At 38.9% G+C, this 23,929-nt stretch overlaps 1 protein-coding gene across 2 annotated transcripts; it reads left to right on the forward strand.

The window, feature by feature from the left end:
* The first annotated feature begins 5,445 nt into the window (after nucleotides 1–5,445).
* Nucleotides 5,446–21,229, forward strand: LOC106052768 (inward rectifier potassium channel 2-like). Of its 2 annotated transcripts, XM_056021616.1 has the most exons (7): nucleotides 5,446–5,764; nucleotides 5,914–6,154; nucleotides 11,785–12,105; nucleotides 14,587–14,741; nucleotides 19,119–19,251; nucleotides 19,595–19,717; nucleotides 20,413–21,229. In XM_056021616.1, exons 2-7 carry the CDS (start codon nucleotides 5,994–5,996, stop codon nucleotides 21,086–21,088), a joined length of 1,569 nt encoding a protein of 522 aa, XP_055877591.1. In that variant the 5' UTR covers nucleotides 5,446–5,764; nucleotides 5,914–5,993; the 3' UTR covers nucleotides 21,089–21,229. The 2 variants fall into 2 exon arrangements, with proteins under 2 accessions (XP_055877591.1, XP_055877590.1); XM_056021615.1 differs by having other exon boundaries at nucleotides 5,446–6,154.
* Nucleotides 21,230–23,929: the final 2,700 nt, after the last annotated feature.

Here is a 23,929-nt window from a genome sequence, read left to right on the forward strand (position 1 = left end):
CCCTTAGCACTGTTGTTGACAGTCGTTGACTTGTAGCACCAAACTGCTGGGAGAGAGCTTAACTGCTGTAGGCGTTTTATATCTTGTCTTAAAATTGAAATAAATAACTCCTATGTGAACAAAACTAAATAGAACTTTTTTTTTATAATATAGACAAAATCAACTTGAGATAAAATGAAATAAATGTAGTAGACTAGTAATAATATAGAATGGTATTTTGAACAAAATCTTTCCAAAGAATGCTGACGACAATGCCGTATATTGCATCATTCACACTGCATAGCGCTAACCCCTTACCACCGTCACCATAGAAACACACACTCAACAAGCCCACCCCCCTGTTGATACTAGACTCCTCCCACACTCAATATCCACATAGATCAGTCACAAATAACTTCTTCTCTTCCCAGCTAGTGCCTACTGATTTTAGGCCTTCTACGAAGGTGCGATACCATGTTAGACTTGGACTCTTTTCGGCTTTGTTAGACTCGGACGGGCCTTTCCTCTTTTGGGCCTTCATGTTATAGCTGTCTTTGGTGAACGTGTTTCGTCTTGTCCAAGAATAGATCCTGAAATCTCATAGAATGTTTGTATGGCACTTCGCTAAGGTGGGTGAGTGTCTTTGGGGGAGAATTCCTCGTAGCCATCGCTGACAAGGTCGGTTAGCATCTTATCAAACTTTACAAATGACTTTTAGGTCTTACAAATGTAGGTCGCTATTGTGACAACGGTTATATTGTGGAGGTCTCTGGGCTCATCGATTTGTTTTGCACGGATATTGTGAATGGCTTTCAGTGTTGTATGTTCCGATTTTATTGTGTAGGAACAGTGCTTTTGACCGCCAGATTGACTGTAGGGTGTTAAAAGTAGGCCTAGTCTTGTTGATCTGATTCTTGATATCTGCTCCCCCTTCTTTGTTTATGATGCTTCCATAGTAGACACAGTTATTATATACTTGAATGAAGTTTACTGAAAAGACCGCTGTCGAGTCTCTGTCTGTAATACGAAATTATCCCTTGAAGTCCTAACACCAACTGACAATAATCACATAAATAAACTTACTTACTTAGACTTAGGTCATCCCGAGCCGTTCGGCGCGTTGGGCGGCAAGCTGTCTCCATAAAGATCTGTCATTGGCAATGTCTGAAGCCTCCTCCCACCTGATGTCCACTGTTCTGAGGTCCTCCATGAAGGTGTTACGCCAAGTTATACGAGGACGTCCCTGTTTGCGCTTTCCTCGTATTGGCCTCCATGTCATCGCAACTCTTGGTATGCGTAGTTCATTTTGTCGTAGAACATGTCCCGCAAACCTCATGCGACGCTCTGTCACAAGTGTCACTAAATGTTCGACTCCCAGTTCGGCATAGGATTTCCTTGTTTGAGACCCGATCTGTGTAACTGACTCCCAAAATCCGTCTCAGCCATTTTTGTTGAGCCACATTTGTCTCTTCTCAATTTTGACAGATGACTTCCATGTCTCACATGCATATGTTGCAGTTGGAATGACGATTTGTTTTGAGAAGGTGTATTTTTGTCTCGAGTCCAATAGCTTGGCTTGTTCAAATAGGCTGCAGCCTTTGGAAAATGCTCCCTGCCTTTACTATTCGGCACGCTACATCATGGTAGGCATCCCCATCATTTGTTATGATGCTGCCAAGGTAAGTGAACATGTCCAACTCTTCAAGCTTTGACTCGCCAAGTCTGACGGGGACACCCTTTGCCTTATATCCCACTCGCATAATTTTAGTCTTATCCAAGTTTAGCCTATGCGGAGGCCAATTTTGGGTGCCTCTATCTAGGCTCTCCGTCATTTCTTGTATGCATTTATTTGTAGCCCCGAGTTGTGCAACGTCATCGGCGAAGTCCAAGTCCGTCATTCGGTTTTGTTCACGCCATGGAATACCAAAGGCAGTCTGGTTCATTGCTCTCCTCATTATGTAGTCGATGGCTAGGAGGAAAAGGAAGGGAGATAAGATGCACCCCTGTCTCACACCTGTCTCGATGCTAAAAAACTATGTTGTTCCCTCTTCTGTTTTAATGCAGCAACTACACTGACTGTATAGGTGTCGTAGGATCTGGACAAATTTTTCTGGGATGCCGTACTCTCTAGCTTTTTTCCATAGTGATTCTCGGTAGACACTATCAAACGCTTTCTTAAAGTCTACGAAACTGATCGTTAGCCGTTGTTGGTACTCAAGACTTTGTTTATGATATTTCGTAGAGCGAAGATCTGCTCTGCACATGATATGCCTCTTCGGAAGCCTGCTAGTTCTTCTCTGAGCCTCTCATCTACAGACTGTTGAAGCCGTCTCAACAAAACAGTGCTGAAAACTTTGCCCGGGACAGAGAAGAGAGTAATGCCCCTCCAGTTGTTGCAGACTGCAGTCATAAAAAAACTAGAACCCAGTAATCCTTGACACTAAATGTCGCATTCAAAGTCCGTCAAGTGGGAAGCGTGGTCGAGAGGCCAAGTTGAACTTGGCTTGGCTACCTAGAAGGGGGCTCGAGGTTCGACACCCGACTCGGGCAGAGTTGTGTTTACTGAGCGTCTAAAGGCAGCACGGAAAACCAACTCCTAGATACCCCCTCCCCCCACTGGTTCACAAATGAGATTGGACCAAAAGCGCTCTGAGCATGCTATAAGCATGAAAGTAGCGCTATATAAAAGCTATAATAATAATAATAATAACTATGCTGCGTCTCTATACCAACTGTCTAACAATATATGTACCCCTTCCGCGAAATTTGGACCCAAAAAGGTCAAGGGAGAACTGTAACTCCATTATTGTTAAAAAACGGGCGTAGCTAGTGGTTGAAAAATAAAGTTGTTAACCCTTTAAGGCTTAGGTACATTATCGCACCAAACAGTCCTACTTGCGGCAACGAGCGTTTTATACTTTATTACTTTGTTTGCTGTAGTGACATGCCTAGTTGACGATATTGCTACTGTGCTACATAACTGTTACGAAAGTAAGCAAACGTCGGTATGGAGCTTGTTTCTGCTTCAACAGATCAGGAATTCAACAAAGTCACCTTCTGCATTAGGTCTACATCTGTATTTAGACTAGATTTGATAAGGTATAACCCAGAAAACCCTAACCCAGTTTTGCAAACATATGCTGTTGGAAACGGATGGGAAAAGCTAAGAAAATTTCATAGCGAAAGGATGTGAATGTAAACACTTGAGCCAGAATTTCGGTACAGAGACCATTTTTCACTGAAACGCTGTTAATGAGTAAAAATAAACTTTTCCTGAGATGTTTTCCCAACATCTTCAACTTTGTCTTGAAATGGACTTCTGGCAAGTTCCATTGAGATATCATATAGATATCATATAGCATGTAGATTTCGTGTATGAAATTTCGTTCGCAAGCATGCGCGGATTTTCTTTCATTCCAGTCTGTTTGGCAGAGTTAATCAGATTCAATGCCGTTTTACAGTTGGCCAAATATAAATTAAAATATAAATGCTATTTTAGTTCATTTTTTCCCAAAAGGTGGAGTTTAATTAGAAAGAATGGTATCTTTTATATTCGTTTTTTTTTTATTTCCCAAAGCCGAAGTTTCATTAGAAAGAATCGGATTTTTCAGAAAAATCGATTTTATGTTGCATTTGTTACTTACAGTGATTAATTTAACTCATTCGAAATGGAAAAGATGTCAACCAAGCTATTTTCTTTAGTTCACTTTTATCACTATTAAGCTATTTTCTTTAGTTCACTTTTATCACTATTAAGTGCTTCAGACTGATGCTTTGCTTTCTGATTTTAAAAAAACACACTTTTTTTTTAACAATTCCTCTATCCAGCTAGCAAATTTTTCATTGACAAAACATGGACAGAACCTGGACAAGGATCTCGAAAATAGCCCTAACGATTTTCCTAGAAATTTTACTACTAGCTACTGGGCCACACAGGAAGACTCTGATTTGAGCGTTATGATAATTTTAGTATAATAATCTTTGAAATTAAATTTGGCGTGGAGATCAAGACATTCTATATCTTGAACACACACAAACGTAAATGGGTATTTCCGCTTGTATTCATGTTTAAAGCGTTTAATAAACCAGTTACGTAAAAAAAAAGTCTTTGAAAAAGACAATTCCTCCTTTAGGAAGAGCAACTACTTTTGTTCTTAATAACTAATGAATGATAGATTTTAAAAGAAGGAAAATTGTTCACCCCGCCGGTTCCCCTCCCCTTCTCGTTAGGCGCATGTAAATCTTACTCTAAGTACAACATTCTAATGGTAGATTTCAAGGCCTCTAGATCCAGACTTAGAAGGCGGTGCGCAAAATGTTCCTGAAAGTCTTTTTAATCACTTAACTCTGAATTTGTGCGAGAATACCCGCTGACGTATGTGTGTTCAAGATAGATCGTCTTAGACCTGAAGCCAAATTTAAATTCATTTTTATTACACTTTGAAAAATTATAACAGTCTTGACCCGAGTTTTTCCCTGTGTGGCCAATTAGCTAGTAATTAAACAGTGCAAAAATGTATCCACACAATAATAAATAAACAAATACAGTTTCATTCTCTCCGACTAGACTCACACACAAACGGACCAACGTAAGCCAACGTTACATAAGTTTAGAACCGCTCAGATATCCGAAAAACAGAATATGACTGTGGTTTTTAAAGATGTCTGCATTACTACGCAGAGGGAACGGAACAATTAGGTTTGATTTTTTTAATCTGTGAGTAAAGAAGTAAAGAATATCTTCTGAGGTAAGTTTTTATAAACACTAAATAGATTAACTTTAAGTATTGTGTGTCTCTGTGTGTTCACTGTATTCAGAAATACATTATGTAATACACATTGTCTTTGAGTCCGAAGAGGAGGAGTGCAGTCTTTTACGTGGATTTGGAGACTCAGTTGTGACCTAAATATTTTGTCACCTGTTATACTGACAAGTTGACTACAGGCTTGTTTTTAAATTCTGTTTTCTCCCTCTTTATGCAAATGTTACCGGGTCATCCAATTGCATATGGTTGTTTTTATTGAATCAATAACTCTTTGACATTATTACATTGTTCTGCATTTATCATATCAGTTATTTTTTTTTAAATAATCACTGCGTAAATGTGTGCATTGGTATTTGGTAAGGAGAAAGAAGAGAAGGGGTGGGTAGGAGGGACTACAGTGCAGACTAAATACGTTGGACCTAAACACAAGAAAAATGGGGTGGGGGGATGTTGTCACTCAATCTGGTGATTTAGTTGGTGTGTTGACCTGGCGTGTAGTTTGTTGTGATAGCACAATGCTAATGTCTTTCGTCTCACTCTCTCTCTCTCTCTCTCTTTATATCTTCTTCGTTCTCTCTTTCTCTACCTCTCTTTCCATCTCTCTCTTTCCCTCTCTTTCTCCATACCCACTCACCCCTCTCTCTCTCTCTACTTCCTCTCTTTCCGTCTCTCTCTCCTCTCTCTCTCTCTCTCTCTCTCTCTCTCTCTATCTCCTCCCTCTTTCCAAACCTTCGACTAGGACATGGCACCATCTGGACTTTATAGTGCACACACAAACACAACCTCACACGTACACACAAACATCACTCACACACACATACATACAGACATATGTACAAATTTAAAAAAAAAAAGGGAAAATGGCTACTGTTCACACCTGCTACAAGGATGCCCAGTATTATCAACACGACTACTCATACACATAGGAGACACACACCCACAAACAAACACACACACACGGATGTTCTTAACAGTTATCCAAAACATTCGTTAGGCCACGAAACAAAACAAATTTACAAGTAAGTAGTCTATCACAATTAAGTGAAAGCCTTGCCTTTTAATTGCTCTTTAATGGACCGCCATCATTTGTTTTTCTCTTAAAAACACATTACAACAAGCAAAAACTTCAACCTCAAAATAACGAGAACAAAAATAAAATGTATTACAGCATCTCACTAACAACTTGAGAACACCTCTAGCACTGGAAGTATTGTTGTTTTACTGTTGTTGTTCTTTTTAATTCCTCTGATGGGGCTGTGCCGGAAACGCTCTGAAAGATTTGTGGAGCGGTCTCGCAGAAGGCGCTTGATGCACAGTACGGGCCACAATGTCATTCCTATCAACATTGAAGGCAAACACTGGAAGTTTCTCTCAGACATCTACACCACTCTTATAGATATACAATGGAGGTAAGTGAGACATTTATAACAAATGTATTCACCTCATTTTCTTCACGTAGATTTCTATCTAGATCTAGATCTAATCCGCATTCTAATAAAGATCCAATTCACGTTTTGCCCCTTTAAAAAAAATTAATGGTTTGGTTTTATTATATTACTATTTCATAGTTAATTGTAATAATATAAAAAGACTAATAATGTGGTATAAAATAGTAAATACTTTGTTTATTGCAATACAAATGACATCTATTTGTCTATATGGCGGGATATTTCACATCTAGCCAAATTACACAACATATGTCTGCGTCACAATCATCGGTGCACACGTTCGTAAAGATGCAAATATTATATTCAGCTACTCAACCTGTGGTACTTGTGCCACTTGTGGTATTTAAAACCATGTCGGCTGGTACTCACGTGGTTCTGCATGTTTTACACGAATCAATTTACTAAACGAAATGTGTATATAGCCTATAGACGCATATCCCGTATGGCAACTTTTTTAGGTGAGCTGAAAGGTGGTCGGCGTTACAGAGATCCCCCCCCCCCCCCCCCCGGAAAAGACCAGCTTAGGCGCCAACCTGTTTTAACTGTTATAGAAGAGAACACCTGGCACTAGCTTTCCACAACTGGAGAGTTCTCACAAAGGTGATGAAATACACATTAGAGTCCAAACGAAAATCCACTGCCGAGGGCAGATGTTGACGACGAAAAGAGAACCTAAATCGACCACCCGGGGGACAAGGATTATGTCTGAGCTAAAAAAAAAAAAAAAAGTAAAGTTTCTCTTTCAGACCTTGTGATCAATAAATAAAAAGATGTAAAGGTCATCTGATTTTATGGCTCACTGTTAACGAGGGTATCATGTGGTCAGCGCAACGACCCATACCTTTCCTCAACTAATGTCAGGCACCCAAATAGAGCTGGTTGGATTCAGAGGCGCTCTGAAGATCTGGGAATCCAGATCTGGAAATTTGGGAAGCCCCCGTGCCTAGATGTGGCACTGTCTATAGATCGCAGCTGGGACTGCGTGGTCACGTGAAATACTGCACTCTTCATTCATCTTTGGATTCGAAGAAAAGCTTTAGTATAGGACAATTAAAGGCTATAACTTTAGTTAGTCACTGCACCCGAATTCCGAAACTCAGACCCTAATGATGTCTTGAGTCTTGGGTCAGAAATAGATGGCTCAAAAAATTCGATTAAATTCTAATTTAAATAAAAATTTATATCACAACAAAGGTACGTCATACGTCTCTGGTTCGTATCCCCCCCAACCTTCCCCCACGTGACTTATATTGACATGAATTATGACAGATCGTTTTGTGGTTTCACCCATAACTCTTCAGCCAAAGAAACAACCGCTAACCCAGGTGTTCTCAGCCTGTGGGTCAAAACCCCCTTGAGGTCGAATGACGATTTGCCAAGGGCCGCCTAAGATAATTGAAAAGCTTGATTTGCGGCACTGCATATGGTTTATGCTAAATATAGTTATCGCTAGGCTACTACTATTATTTTTTTTTAAATAGTCATACAAGTATGCAACATAAAAATGGTGAATAAGAAATAGAGTAGTAAATAAAATGCATGTCACGAAGATGCATTTTTATTTTTTGCAATTTAATTTAGGCGCGGTGGCTGAGCGGTAAATCGCTTAGCTTCCGAACCGGGGGACCCGGGTTCGAATCCTTCTGAAGACTGGGATTTTTAATTTCGGTATTATTGGGCGCTTCTGAGTCCACCCAGCTCTAATGGGTACCTGACACTACTTGGGGAAAATTAAAGTCGGTTGGTCGTTGTGCTGGCCACATGACACCCTCGTTAACCGTGGGCCACAGAAACATGATGTTTACTTCATCTGCCCTTTAGATCGCAAGGTCTGAAAGGGGAATTTTACTCTTTTTTTTTTTAAATAAATCATAAGGAGAAATATTTATTTCAAGACTATAATGACAATCGTTTCGTGTTGAAACCTAAAACTTTGTCAATGCATATCAAATATTTACATTTAGTGAACTGTTTTAGAACATTATGAAAGCACAGTTACTTAGGCTTAGGATTTTACGGTTGTGGGGTCACTGCATAGTGCAGAATCGTAAAAAGGGGTCGCCGACCTAAAAAGGTTGAGAATCGCTGCGCTAACCTTTCATCGTCGTTACCATGGAAACCCCCCCACACACACTCCACAACAATAAGAAACTCTCTCTTTGGCTGAATCTGATCGCAAATAAAATTTCTTGTAATAAGCGCGGTCTTGACCGTTTATACGTGGGAAGTATAGGACTTTTAAAACTAACCATATGAAAAAGAGACATTCGTAATTAGCATGACATTTTCCTGAGGTCGGGAAGCAACGTTCGAAAGTCCTGTCTAATCCGGAAAATAGTTTTGAGCGATACAATTTCCATCCAGCAGCGGAAGTTATTGATAAAGACTTCCAAGTCATGGAAAATCAAAGAACACAGGCAGAAATTAACAATTCTTTTAACAATGAGTGAGTACCACTCTTGTATATGTATACTTATGCCACAGCTTATAAGGCAATTCAATCATTATCTTAGTGGAAATATGTTGTTGCTGTTTAGATTTTGGTTGCGAGTTTATTGCATGTGTTGCATTTTTTAAAACTAGAAATACCTTACATTTGCCGTAAAATACGTTTTCGTACATTGAAATTTATTTGTTTATTTCTTTCCGGTTAATTTTGAAAATAAAGAGTTATAAAATACAAGGAAGAATTGACGAGAAACTAAGTGAGATAGGCTTCAAAATATATCAAAGCATCTCATCACTTCAATAGAACACAATGTGACATGACGATCAATAAACCAATTTCCACGATCCCCTTTTCTTTCGGATGATATACCCACCTTCACCATTTATCTATCACTTAGTGTGGTGAATCATTGTGGCACCACACAGGATCTGTCCATTTCTCTCCATCTTTTGCCCTGGGTAAAATCTCTTTCAATGACAGGCCCGTCCATTCTTTTATGTTGCCTTTCCACCACTCTCTGTCTGCCTCTTCTTCTTTTTTTTTCCTGGTACTGTTCCCTGAAGGAAGGTGTCTGCGAGCCCTGAGGACGTTGCGATATGGTCACAAGTTTAAGTTTGCATTTTTTGACAGTGGTTAATAGTAGGTCATCGTGGGGCCCAATCGCTGTTGTGATACTGTTTCTGACCTCCTCTTTGTATGTGATACCTAGGATCCTTCTAATATTGATAATATAAAATATATGTGGTGGGTTGGGCGCGGAAGAAGTAAATGACGAAGGCAACTCGTTGACCGATTTAGATCCGTTAATTGTACACCTTTGTTGTACCTGCACATGGCAAATACAATAACACACATTAAAATACAGTCTCAAATTACATATGGGTATAGGCTTAACATAACATGCTTAAATGGATAGACTAAGTTGTACACACAACATCGAAGTCTTAAATACTAGATCTAAAAAAAAACACGAAATCTTTGTGAGTGTAAATCAATCATCTCTTATAAGGACATAAGAGAAATATGGAACACCAGAAACATTATCAAAATGAATGACAAAGAAGTTCTCTAAAAATCAATTCGTTGTTCTGCATAAAACAAACAGACATTGTTTTAAGAGTTTCTCTCGTTTCTTATTCATACAAAAATTTCTAACAATCATATAGAAGTAGGATAGAACAAATCTATGCACTGATTTTTAAAAGCTATTATCTACACACTGGTTGTAAAAATATATTTACAAGATGGACAGTTAACATTCTATATAGGACGAATTTCGTAATGTTACACATCTTTCCATTGCTAGGTCTAAAACTCAGATTCAACTGTAAGATGTTATAACTTCTCTTCGCAAAGATAGTTTTATACTTTTACACATGAACATACTAATTATAGTCAAATCATTTCATATTTTAATCAAATTAACATTCAAATTTGTTTTTCTAAAGCATTTTTACATGAGTGTAACTCTATTCATAATATCGCGTGAAATCAGGTCAATTAGCTATTTTTAGCTCCATTCATAATATTTTTTTATTCATGAATTTATGCATTCGCTTTACTTATAACATTATTTTCTTTAATTGTTTCCAATGCACTATATCAGTGGCTACATCAGCAATACGCAAGTGAAGACCCGCGGGCAGCGGGTAATATCTGTCTAGTAGGCTATATAAGCGAATTTTTTTTAAAAAAAGTATTTGTATATTTTACTTGTTATTGGTACATTTGTTGATAGAAAAGTATATGGTCAAGAAACGAGCACAGCAAATTTTTAAAAATATTCTTTGTTTACTTTCCAGTTTCAGATCGTAGTCTAAAACATTTATTATTTCCTCGTCTGTGTAAGCTTTTTTTTTCTGTTTCTTAATAATTGACGGACTTGGAGAATCAATATCTTCAGTAGCTGTGGAATCTTTCAATAGTTGTATGAACCTGCACATGTGGTTAATCTAAATCTCTCGTCTTGAGGATATTGACATAAATATATTGGCTCTGACCTGCATATTTGTTTTTACTACTGACACAAAACCGTTATCTTGAAGGACTCATCTTCATTTTATATTTCGCCATCGGAACCTGTCTTCGGCGGTATTGTTTCTTCGGGGGTCTCAAAAGTGTCTACCAGTTGCTTCTGGGTTTTTCCCCTTACTAAAAGTAAGTTGAAGCCTCAGCTGGTAATGCCGTTTCCCCAAAAATGTTTATTAGTCATTAAACAAATTTCTTAGACACACAGTCATCCCTTAAACGTGTTAGATACGCACTCAGTTGTAGTTGTTTATCACGATGTTGTGTAGTCTGGCCATCTTAAGTCCGGAAAGATCTAGTTTATCATGATGTTGTGTATTCTTGCCATCGTAGGCTCATCACGATGTTGCGGAAATGATCCGTTCTTGGGGCTTTGAATAAGAAACTGACCCTTTACAAAACAATTCGATCATTATAAGACATCAGTTGGGCCAGGTTCTCTTCTAACTTCACATTCGCTTTCACCTATCCCTTGGTCTGCTGGACCTTTGGGGCACCACACAGGATCTGTCAACCTTATTTCTCCATTCTTCTCTGTCATTTGCCTTTGATAGAATTTCATTATGATATTCTTTCTGAAAATATTGATACCTGCCATTTTACCTGCCTGGGTGGACCACTTCTGATAGAATTTAATACCGATATTCTTCTGAAAATGTTGAAACCTGCTTCAGCGGTCGATTTTGAGTTTGTGTTTCAAGGCTTCCAAGGCCCCACCTCACTCTTCATGTCCAGGGCCCCACCTCACTCTTCATGTCCAAGGCCCCACCTCACTTTCCATGTCCAAGGCCCCACCTCACTCTTTATGTCCAAGGCCCCACTTCATCCTCCATGTCCAAGGCCCCACCTCACCCTCCATGTCCAAGGCCCCACCTCACTCTTTATGTCCAAGGCCCCACCTCACCCTCCATGTCCAAGGCCCCACCTCACCCTTCATGGAAATATGTATCAACTTACTTTGGTACATCCGACGACAGAAAGACCCATAGCATCACGTGATATCAAACCCTGTTAGTGCTGCCACCTGGATACTTAAATATACGTCATATAAGCTACCTACTGTTTTTATTTACTGTGTTTGGTTTAATTTTTTTTAAATTTTATTTCCATTTAGATGGAATATTTTAATCTTCATCAGTGGACTAGTCGTCACCTGGTTTCTATTCGCATGCCTCTTTTATTTGCTCTGCTATTTACACGGCGACATGGACGAGCAGCCGGAGAGCTTCAAGCCTTGCCTACAGAATGTTACAACCATCACGGCAGCCTACCTGTTCTCCATTGAGACCATGACTACCATAGGATACGGAAAGCGGTACCAGACAGAAGAGTGTCCGGAGATGTACATCCTGGTGATGCTGCAGTCCATCATTGGTGCCGGACTACAGTTTGCACTGGCTAGTCTTGTTGTCTCCAAAACGAGGCGCGCTAAAAGGTCAGTTAGATCTAGTTTTTTAAAAACTTTTTACAAAGCTAATATCAACTCACTATGTCTGTGTGGTGCAAATTTTGTACACGTTATTGCTCCTACCCAATTCTCGGAACAAGTTGAAACTTTGCTTAAACATTCATTGTCCCTAACAAAACATACATCAATAAACGAAAATTAACAAATTGATTAATTTATCAGTGGTGATTTTGTATATAGATAAAGGAAATAAATCTTACAATATTAAGAGATATGGCTGTAAATATGCAGTTCTTTCTCTTATACACGGAGCCCTCTCCCCACTGTCTCATTCTCTTTTTTTTTTTTTTTTTTTTTTTTTTTATAATTACTTTGCTTATTGTACCATTGTTAAGTGTTGATTCGACATTATTTAAGTAAGATTAACAGTCTTAATACTTTTGAAGCATTAAATATTTTTAACTTTAAATGGTAAACACAGCAGTCTGCCGTTTGATTTTCAAGAGCTTGGTTCCCCTACATTTAAGCAGTAACATACAGCAATACAGTAGAGTAAAAGAAGAAAAAAATGATATGGGGATTCGTGGGGAGAGGGGGGGGGGTGTCGATATATTGGAACCTAATGAAAAACAGAAGTAAATGGAACGAGGGAGTTTGAGAGTTGTTTTACAATGAACAAGTTCAAGAGTACCACATTGGAAACACCTTTGCTGCCGATCTAATATAGAGTAAAGTGCGAAGTTCGAAAAGCCCCGATTTATATAGAGGTTCGAAGGGTTCACTTTTTATTGCTAAAACTTTTTTATTTGAACGTTTACCAAATTTAACTATATTGCTACTGCGCATGCACCTTTTTTCTTCACTTCCGACACATACTATTTCCTTGTAGATGCGAAGCTAGATGCTGAGACAAATGATGATAGAAACAGATCAAACATAAATGAAAAGCAGCACCAGGGACCAGCTTTTATATGAGAGAAAGTAGTGAATTCAATCATTTGTTTCAGCACCTAGCTTCGCATCTATATTTACTTTCACAGCTTAGTTGCTCATACCCACTGAAGCTTCTATATGTAATGTATTTATGTTGTCCACTTGTCATTATGAGAGATACACAATTAAATAGAGCTGTTGTTTGTCTAATACATGACAAACGGCTGTCTGTGTCGGCTCTATTCAAGTTGTTGGTGAACACGGATGTGGCGAGGTGGGGGCGGGGCTAGCTAGGGCATGTGATCATTGACCACTGGGGTGGTAATTTGCATATGGGTGAATGACTCTGGACCAGAAGAATGTTGTTGTTTTTTTGGACATTCCGAAGGTCTAGAGTCTAGAGGTTAAGTTCGCTTAGTGCGTTATCGCTAGGCGGTGTTGTCGTTTCCAGGGTCACTGGTTCGAGTCTTGGTCAACGCAGTCCCTTATTTTCGTCGTATTTAATTCACAACTTTCATTTAAAAAACTGTTCATGTGCTGCTGTTCATTTATTTATTATGTTCAATATATTTGTCAAACTAATAAAAGGTGCATTGTTCTACACTCGACACAACTCGGAAATTCTATTCATAAGTGCTAAAAAAAAAGTACACACAATGTATTACATACTTTCTCAATTACATATCTAATCAACATTTCCAATAGTCTGTACTCCGGATACACCAAACCGTTGGCTATTTCTATTTATCCGCCATAATGAAAATCTTCAATTGAAAAAAAATAATAATGAAGTCACCGTGCCTATATTCATAACATTTACTTTTGAGTTTACGCTATCAATTTTCAAACAACATCTCCGGTGTGTCTTACACATGTTACATTAGCTTCTATGTATGAGAAAAGATAATGTGTCAGCACACTGACACCCAAACCACGGCCGGTGGGCCATATCCGAGCCGTGCTGCGGTACTATCTGGCCAATCAAAACCCATATTGCCCATAGTACAAAAATGAAGTTGCAGAGGTTGGGTTCTAATGGATTCCCCGAGTTTATGCGGGGATGGTGTCCATGACTCGTGTGGTGGAAATTTAAATTTCACCCAATTCCATGACGAGATAGGTTGGCCACCCTGTGAGAGGAATATCTGCCCTGAGCTGGTAGACATTAAACAGAACTACTGAAATAGCATTTTATCCATGTCATTAGCATTTCATTAGCCATGCAAGGCTGGTAAAAGCCGAGGTTCTTATAGCTTTGTGTATTCTAATTATTTTATATTCTTTGGCTTTATGACTATTTAAAGTTTTGACTTATCTTTTACACTTTAAAACCTCCAGTTAAAACATTTTACCATTTAAAGGGAATAATTTTTAGATTATAGCCAATAGTTCATCCTAATATAAGTTTTCTAAAAGTTCTTCCGATTTAAAAAAAAAAAAAGAAATTGGAATCGATTAACGAGGAAAGAAACGGTATCGAGTTTTAAAAGATTATAAGGAAATCGAATCTAATCGAATTTGTGATGTGAACACGTGGATTCGTCCATTTGAAATTATTGTATTTATCTGTAACAGGCGTTGCGAGACGATTATGTTCAGCAACCAGGTGTGTCTATATGAGCAGGACGCTCAGCTACACCTGTCTGTCAGGATCGGCGACATGAGAAGATCGGATATAACAGGGGCTCACGCTGAAGGCTTTCTTGTCATGAAACACGAGTCCAAAGAAGGTGAGATCCTTTTATACTATAGTTAAAGTTTTATACTATAGTTGTTGTCAGTGATGTAGCTAATGGCTTTGGAGCTTGACCTCTTTAGGGGCCTGTATTTTGACATTCGAGATGGCGTAATTTTTAATGTAAGAACAAATTTCGAATATTCATTTGGGTGACCCCTCAAGTGGGGGTTCGGGGGATTTACAAATTAGACTCCTCTTTCCCTCCCCCTACCTATGCCACTGGTTGTTGTGTATCTTCAAAATGTATCTTTTGTCATGCGTTGCTTGGTGAGCCTGGCATGTGTCCCGGTGAATCTAGCTAGCGTAACATGTCATCAGTAGTGAGTATATGAATGTGAGACAATACCTTGCTGACTACAAAAACTAAACCCAAACTCTGCCGGACCTGTGTGATGAGCACTCTGGTATACGATAGTGAAACATGGTCAACCTACTCTTGGCAGGGAAAAAAAAAGCTTAAAATCTTCCACCTCCGACGCTAAAGGCGTATTTTTAAAATAAGGCGGTAAGATAAAATAACCAACGAGGAAGAGCTGGGAAGAGCAGGGTGCCAGGACATCCGCTCCGTTATTAGCTGTAGACGCCTTGGCTGGTTTGGACATGTTCACAAAATGCCACAAGGTAGACTCCCACATTTGTTGGTAATCTAATAGAAGGCAAGAGAGCCGCAGGTCGCCCACTTTTAAAGGTATACTAATGCATGCAAACGCGACATGAAGCTCTTCAAAATCGTCACCAATAGTTGGGAAAAAGAGGCACTAGATAGATCCACATGGAGAGCAAAGCATTAAGGAAGGGTTCTGGATTGCTGATGGCGTACACACCAGAAGTAGAAAGAAGGGTGAAAGATACCGAAAGTGCTACAACATCTGCTGATTACAGATGCCCAACCTTTGACCTCAGCTGTGCATCAAGGATTGGCTTCTTTTAGTCACTTCATCTTTTTTTAAAAGAAGTTGCAAAAAATAAAAATCGTTTCTCGAGACGCAAGAGTGACACAGTCACGTAAACAAATATCACCATCGATTATTACATCTATGACTAATATGTTTTTCAACTTTTCAAACTATCTGGCGCTCTAAGGCATTATCTCTACACAACAAGATACGAATCTATAATACAAACGTTAAGTCTGTCTTTCTATACGGTTCAGAAACTTGGAAAGTCACTAAAACAAATATGGAAAAGCTCCAGACCTTTGTTAAAAGATACCTACGCCAGATATTAGGAATTAGGTGGCCAGAAAAGATAACTACTATTGATTTGTGGGAGAGAACTAGACAAAAGCCCATAGCCCAAGACATCACAAAACGAAAATGGAGCTGGATAGGACACACCCTGCGAAAACCAGCTACCAATGTTGCAAAGCAGGCACTTGACTGGAACCCACAAGGAAAGAGGAATGTGGGCAGACCCAAGCAAGCCTGGAAGAGGTCAGTCATCAGTGAATCTGAGGGTACTGGAATGACATGAGAGCAGGAAGAAAGCTGCTCAAAACCGAGTTCGGTAGAGAGGTGTGGTTGCGGCCCTATGCTCCCCTGGGAGTGCACAGGATTAAAGAAAAGAAGAAGATGACTAATATGTAATGTGGCGTCCCAGTGCCGGATCTTGGTTTATGTGAGCCTTATCCACTTTCCCATGATCTTATGAGGTGCTAGATTCAACTTTACTAAGATTTCTTCTATTTGTACATCCCTTCGAATTATTTTATCTTAAAGCACACAATGTTTACATCTAAAATCTAAAATATTAAATAAACTTTGTTTACTGGTCTCGTGATTGAAACACGATCTGAAGTCAGGTAACAGCGAGCAGATTTGAGAGTATATTTGTTTTGGTCTTGAAAATGATTGAATTAAGTTATAAGGTAAGCTCCAGCATCGGTTGTTATTGGTTCTACCACACTATAGTGTCGAACCGCCTCTCCACTCCCTACCACGTTTTGGCGGATAGAATACAAACTTTACCAGTAGACACAACAACAAATAAGAAATGTCCATTTGGTCAACGGTAGCATTTTCAAGGAGGGTGGTGTATCTCGCCTTACTAATCAGACCGCAGGTGAGTTGGGGGCAGGAGGGAGGTAACTCGTGTTGTTGTTTGATTTATTCCCCCTCGTAAAGTCAAGCTGTTGCCGGCAAGTCTCGTATATTGTCTGCCAGTTTATTCAGCTAATTACAACCAATCCTTAATCAGTAAACAAAGTAGATTAAGTTTAGGAGGAGGGCAGCTCGGGGGGTTCAAACAAAACAAAGTGCCGATTCTTTATAATCGTCGGTTACTGATATATTATACATATAATATACAATAATTTAGTTTATTTAAAGTCCTTATACTTAAGATTATACATGCAATATTTTGTTAGAATAAAGAAACGTAGACACAAATTGTATGTATTCTGACTGAGAGTTATATGAAGTAGTCATGTAAGCAATACACTTTGCCACTCATATAAAAGTGCCATCCACAATGTTGGAGGCGCGGTGGTTGAGTGGTAAAGCGCTTGGCCTCCGAACCGATGAGTTACGGGCTCGAATCCCAGTGAAGACTGAGATGTTATTAATTTCGGGATGCGTCTCTGAGTCCTCCCAGCTCTAGTTCTACCTGACATTAGTTGGGAAAACGTAACGGCAGTTGCTCATTGTGAGGCCACGTGACACCCTATTTAACCATGGGCCACAGAAACATCATCTGCCCCATACATCTGAAAGAGGGAACTATGCATGATAAAAAACAAAAGTTTCTCCGTTTAGACCTTGCGATCTATGGGGCAGATGATTTTAAGGTCATCGGTTAAAGAGCAGGGTGTCATGAGGCCAGCACAACGACCGACCGCCTTTACTTTCCCCAACTTAAGTCAGGTACCCATTAGAGTTGGGTGGACTCAGGGGCGCCCTAAAAATCCCGAAATTTAAAATCCAAGTCCTCACCGGCATTCGAACCCATGACTTCAGGTTCGGAAGCCAAGCGCTTAACCACTCGACCACCGCGCCCCTACTATGCATGATATTGGGCAGCAATGTGTTAGATTTGCACAACATGTCTACATAGCTCTAGCATGATTGGATCTTGAGCTGATTCCTGGTGTAGTAGACTAGGACTTCGTAGTTCCAGTATTGACGCTAATAACAGAGTTGTGTTTATTGAATGTTATGGAGTGTCTAAGCGTGTGTGTTTCTGATGTAACCATGACGTTAAGGATAAGTTTGTTTCTATTGGCTCAATACACTCTGATGTAATCACGAGGAAGTCTGTCGTAGTTAAGCTTATAAACAGATGGGTGAAAGTTGACATGCAGAGTGTAAGCAGGAGACGTCTACTAGAAAAAGGTGTGGCTTTTAGTAAGGATTGCATTTTGCTTAAATTGTTCAGTATATCATTATTTCATTAGTGTTTCTACATACACCTTTATTGAAATTGAAACTGTTTAAATCTATATGAAGCACAAAGTAAAGCGTTTGTACGTATGTATGTCCCGAACTCGTGGCAAAATTTAATAAAAAAATGTGAAAGGAACATTCTGCATGTTTGACATAGGCCTAGATCTGAACTCAATCTACTAGATCAATAATAATCATACTCAAACTAAAGCCCGCAGGCCGCGAATCATATCCAGCTAGTTTGTCAATAAAACTTGTATTCATTTTTGTTTTTATAAAAAAAAAGTTGGTTCAAGTTTTATTTAAGTTTGGCATTAAGAGATAAATACGTCTACAAAAGTTTGGTTGGACAGTTTTGGACTAGTGTTTTTGGGGGCTACAACCCAATGACTGCGTGTCAACATTGAATGACTTAAAACATCAGAACAAATTTCACACAGTTACCTCCCCTTTCTCACTATCCCACTTGTCTGCAAAAGAGCAGATCAAACATATTATCGGGGGCACGAAAGACGCGCTATGCAAACAGCAATTACAAATAGATAAATATATATTGTTTTAGCTAAGAGGTTTCTTACATAGACATGTCTTTCAAAGAACTGATGAAATCTTGAGATATCATTACTATTAGAGATCCAGTGTCTGTGGTGTGTAGACTTAAAAGACGTGTCACGTTGTCTGCGCATCAAGGTCTCAAGAGAAGTGTAAACAGGAATTTTTTTACACGTTGCCTTCTCGAAGATTCGAGTTTGTACACAGAATAGTTGGACTATAACTCTTTAGAAATTTAAAGTTTTTATTTTATTTTCGCAATGTTGCTATATATATTATTGAAATCTATATTTAATGGCAATGTTGTTCTATAGTCCCCTATACAGTCTTGAAATTCATATTTTGTAACAGTATTGCTATACTCAGGTTTGATATCTTTATTTAGTAGCAGTGCTGTTTCAACCATTCCTGACATCGTTATTTGTGATCTATTTCAGGCGGTTTTGTCCCAGTCAGGTCGTTCCGAGTCCATTTTATGTCAGAAAGTGGACGCAGTGAAATATTTTTCCCTTGGCCCACTCAGATTATACACGTAGTGGACAGTGAGTCTCCTCTGTGGTCATTGTCCAGGTTAGTGATTCATCTTGTTTGCGGGGAATGTATCTGGCATGCTTCCGACTGAATGTGGGTGCGAAATGACACTTTGGCTCATTGGCACTAAATACGCATCTTAACAAATTATTGTTAAATTCAAGTCAGTTTGTTATACACCGTCAAGAGCGACCACATTGCGACCCCTACCTCGTCGCCGCTACAGCTATAACAAGATATTATTCTATTATATTTATGAAAACCAATACCCCTTAAAGCAGACATTTTTCATGTTTATTTCATATGTGTTACTTGTTATCAAATGCCTGCTATATAAACACATTTCATCTGTATTTTTTTTTTCGTCAATTATTTCTGCTAGAGATGAGCTTCTCGATGGCCAGCACGAGCTAATTGTTGTCATTGATGCTGTCTGTGGTGCCACCTGTCGGCCATTTCAGGCTAGAAAGTCATATCAAACGTCGGAGATGATGTGGGGCTACAGGTCAGAGGTCATTAATGTGCACACTTATTCATGCCATATGTTATTTGCTCAATTCTAGTGTAGGTCATGAAATATTTAATTTTACCGTGTAGTCTTATAAATCTGGTTTTGAAGTATATCACAGTTAAAGCTTTTTACAAACGACGTGCTGTTAAACCTTAAAAAGCCTGTCAGTAGCAGCATAACAAGAGATTTCTAATCCAGTCCACTTTTTTAAAACACACGCTCAGTAAACACAATTTAGAGTGATTTAATTATTGAAGTTTCAAGGAACATAGGGCCTATATGCATGGAACTTTCATTTAAAGTCTAAGAAGTTTCTACTAGGCCTATATATCAGTGTTTCACAAACGGTGGGAAGCGTGATCGAGAGGCCAAGTGTACTTGAACTTGGCTTGGCTTGGCTACCTAGAAGGGGGCTCGAGGTTCGACACCCGACTCGGGCAGAGTTGTGTTTACTGAGCGCCTAAAGGCAGCACGGAAAACCAACTCCTAGATACCCCCTCCCCCCCCCCACCGGTCCACAAATGAGATTGGACCAAAAGCGCTCTGAGCATGCTATAAGCATGAAAGTAGCGCTATATAAAAGCTATAATAATAATAACTTTTTTATTTAATTAAATTTCTTAGATGTAATTCTTAGTGAGTTCGTGAAACTGAATGTTTCTAATAATTTCTACTTTCAATATTGTTAGGTTCTCAAATCTTGAGATGACATGCTCACAGGGAGATCATTACCTCATGGATTTGTCCAACTTTCACCAAACTACCCCGGTAGCCACATCAATACTCAGCGCTGAAAACAAAACGAATCTCCAGGTTATGTGCGACTCCAGAACCACCAAGGTAGTAGACACCATCTCATCTTCCTCACCAAATACTCCGGAATCATGCTCAAATCTCGCTGAGGCCACAGGTGTGCACTCTGCCTCAGACAAGGAACTCCCTGAACGCGCCAACAGCGCTGGGGACATGCTCCATTGCAAGCGACGGTATTCCCTAGGGGAGATGATCCGCGTAGCCCATGGCCAGAGAAGATTCGGCAGGAGAAGACAATCCATCGACGACGCTGTGAACTTTTACAAACACCGACCGAGCATAACAGACACTTACTTAGGGGAGGGGAATATTATGCACGATGCACCGGATGCAGAAAACAGCTTGGTTCTGACAGGGTTGGTCAGCAGAAGTTTGTCGTTAAAAGGTAAGGACCTGGCGGATGTAATCAAGAGAAAAAGCCACGGCACAGCACTGCTGTTCAAGTCTTTTGAAAGCTCAAGTTTCTCTGGCCAAGACGAAGACACGCCCGGAACTAAAAGTGCAGACCAATCCCCTCCTCCTCAAAAACCAAGCCTGGATGCCAGCCTCTAACTGTCATAATAACAAAGACTTTTTTCACATCAACAAACTTTCGCTAGAGCGCCATGTTTGCAAACGGTTTGTTTTGTATTTTGTTTTTAGTTCTGCAAACGTTTTTTCCCCCACAATAATACAAGCGTGTTAGGTTTTATATACATTGTACTTATCGTTGTATTTATCGTTGTTGTATTCATGGTGTTGCCCTTATTGTTGTTATCCTTTCGAAGCCCTAACACCAACTGAATATAATAACATAAAATAATCTAGAACCCAAGTAATCCGTGACGTCACTAAATGTAGCATTGAAAGTCTGTCAACTATGGTGCGTCTCTATACTAACTAAATGTCTAAGAATATTTAGTGTCTAACAATCCATTTACCAGAGTATTGAGATGGAACTGGAAAAAATGGCATCGTGGTAGTCTTTAACTACTTAATGCTTAGTGAAAATGGTAGAATCTTTGAGTATTTAGGGATGATGGTAGAATCTTTGACTATTTAGTGAAAATGGTAGAATCTTAGTATTTAGGGATAATGGTAGAATCTTTGACTTTAATGAAAAGGGTATCATCTTTGACTATTTAGTGAAAATGGTGGAATCTTTGACTATTAAGTGAAAATGGTAGAATCTTTGAGTATTTAGGGATAATGGTAGAATCTTAGACTTTAGTGAAAAGGGTAGAATCTTTGACTATTTAGTGAAAATGGTAGAATCTTTGAGTATTTAGAGATAATGGTAGAATCTTTGACTTTAATGAAAAGGGTATCATCTTTGACTATTTAGTGAAAATGGTAGAATCTTTGACTATTAAGTGAAAATGGTAGAATCTTTGAGTATTTAGGGATAATGGTAGAATCTTAGACTTTAGTGAAAAGGGTATAATCTTTGACTATTAAGTGAAAATGGTAGAATCTTTGAGTATTTAGAGATAATGGTAGAATCTTTGACTTTAATGAAAAGGGTAGAATCTTTGACTATTTAGTGAAAATGGTAGAATCTGTGACTATTTAGTGAAAATGGTAGAAACTTTGACTATTTAGAGAAAATGGTAGAATTTTTTACTATTTAGTGAAAAAGGTAGTGTCTTTGACTTCTTTGTGAAAATGGTAGAATCTGTGACTATTTAGGGAAAATGGTAGAATCTGTGACTATTTAGTGAAAATGGTAAAATCTTTGACTATTTAGTGAAAATGGTAGAATCTTTGACTTCTTTGTGAAAATGGTTGTGCGCTTAGTCTTTATACTAAGTTTGCCCTCGCTTTATTCTGCTCCTGTGATTCACTAAACAAATAAATGAATGATCTTTATTATCCATCTTATGAAACGTAGACGTTACTTCAAAATAAGAAGATGATTACGTTCTACGTCCTCCCGTTACTGTTAGCCGATTGGCTGTGGGGCAGGGACGGACTGGGTATCAAAATCGGCCCGGGCATTACCATATAAACCGGCCCACAAAATGGCATGTCATATCATGGGCGTAGCCAGGATTTTTTCGGTGGAGGGGATTTTTTTTTACCCCCCCCCCCTCTGCAATATATTTATAATTTTTCTTTGGTCGCGACCAGACCGGCCCATTTGGTACCAGCCCACCGGGCATTTGCCCGTTTGCCCCTAAAGCCAGTCCGCCTCTGGTGTGGGGTGCGAATACATCTACTGCCCTTCCCACCTAAACCCTTTCAGAGGAGGGTGCGGTCCTACTTTTATTTAGAAATCATAGTTTGTGAACAAAATTAGTTAAATTACTATATAATGTTTATAATATATCTATCGCTACACTTCTGGTATCTTAGCCGATTCGGTGAGGGGGGGGGGCGATTGCTTCTACTGCCCTCCCCCACTTTAGCCCTATAGTGGAGGCCTGTCCTATTTTTATGGAGAAATCATAGTTTGTAAACAAAATTTGTTGAATATCTAAATAATATAAGGTACATATTGATATTTTAGCCCATTTGTATATTATGTCACACACAAACTCTAATCTCAAATTTTATCATTAGTAAATATAAAATGAAAAAGGGTTGTACCAGGTGGGAGGGGCGATACATGCAATCGCTTTCCGCCCATCGGACAAATAAATACGTTTTTTTCTTTTTGTATTTTAGTTAAGAAATTACAAAATTTAAACAAATATGTCACTAATATAATTGATATATGCTATAAATTAAATATATCGAGTTACCCCCCCCCCCTATTCTTTTATTCCAAATGCAGACATTATAAAAAGGAGCCAGGATTAACCTTTTCACTTTACCGCCCTCTCCCCTTTCCAGACGAAAACATGAATTTTAAAACAGAATAGTCCAATATGGCGATAGAGTTTCTGTAATTATGGTGGGAAGCGTGGTCGAGAAGCCAAGTACGCTTGAACTTGGCTTGTCTTGGCTACCTAGAAGGGGGCTCGAGGTTCGACACCCGACTCGGGCAGAGTTGTGTTTACTGAGCGCCTAAAGGCACCATGGAAAGTCAAGTCCTAGATACCCCCACCGGTCCACAAATGAGATTGAACCAAAAGCGCTCTGAGCATGCTATAAGCATATATGCTATATAAAAGCTATAATAATAATTGCACACAAGTTCTGAACCCAAATATTCTTTTCCTAGTCACCTTTTCCCAACCTTTACTCAAACTGATATTTTTCTATTGTATAAAAAATTTTGAGATTATAACTATTGTGATACAAAGTAACGTCTGTGTTATATAAAATAAGATAATATAAGATGTATACTTGAATCCTAAAAATGCAAGAAAATTAGAATCTAATTGGCCCACTTAATTTCTCCTCCCACTTCCGAAATTTTTTATTTAGAGCTTTGAATTATAGTTTTGTTACAAACATGCCTATTGAACA

Source organism: Biomphalaria glabrata, chromosome 2, assembly GCF_947242115.1.
Source record: "Biomphalaria glabrata chromosome 2, xgBioGlab47.1, whole genome shotgun sequence".
Taxonomy (NCBI): Eukaryota; Metazoa; Mollusca; class Gastropoda; family Planorbidae; genus Biomphalaria; species Biomphalaria glabrata.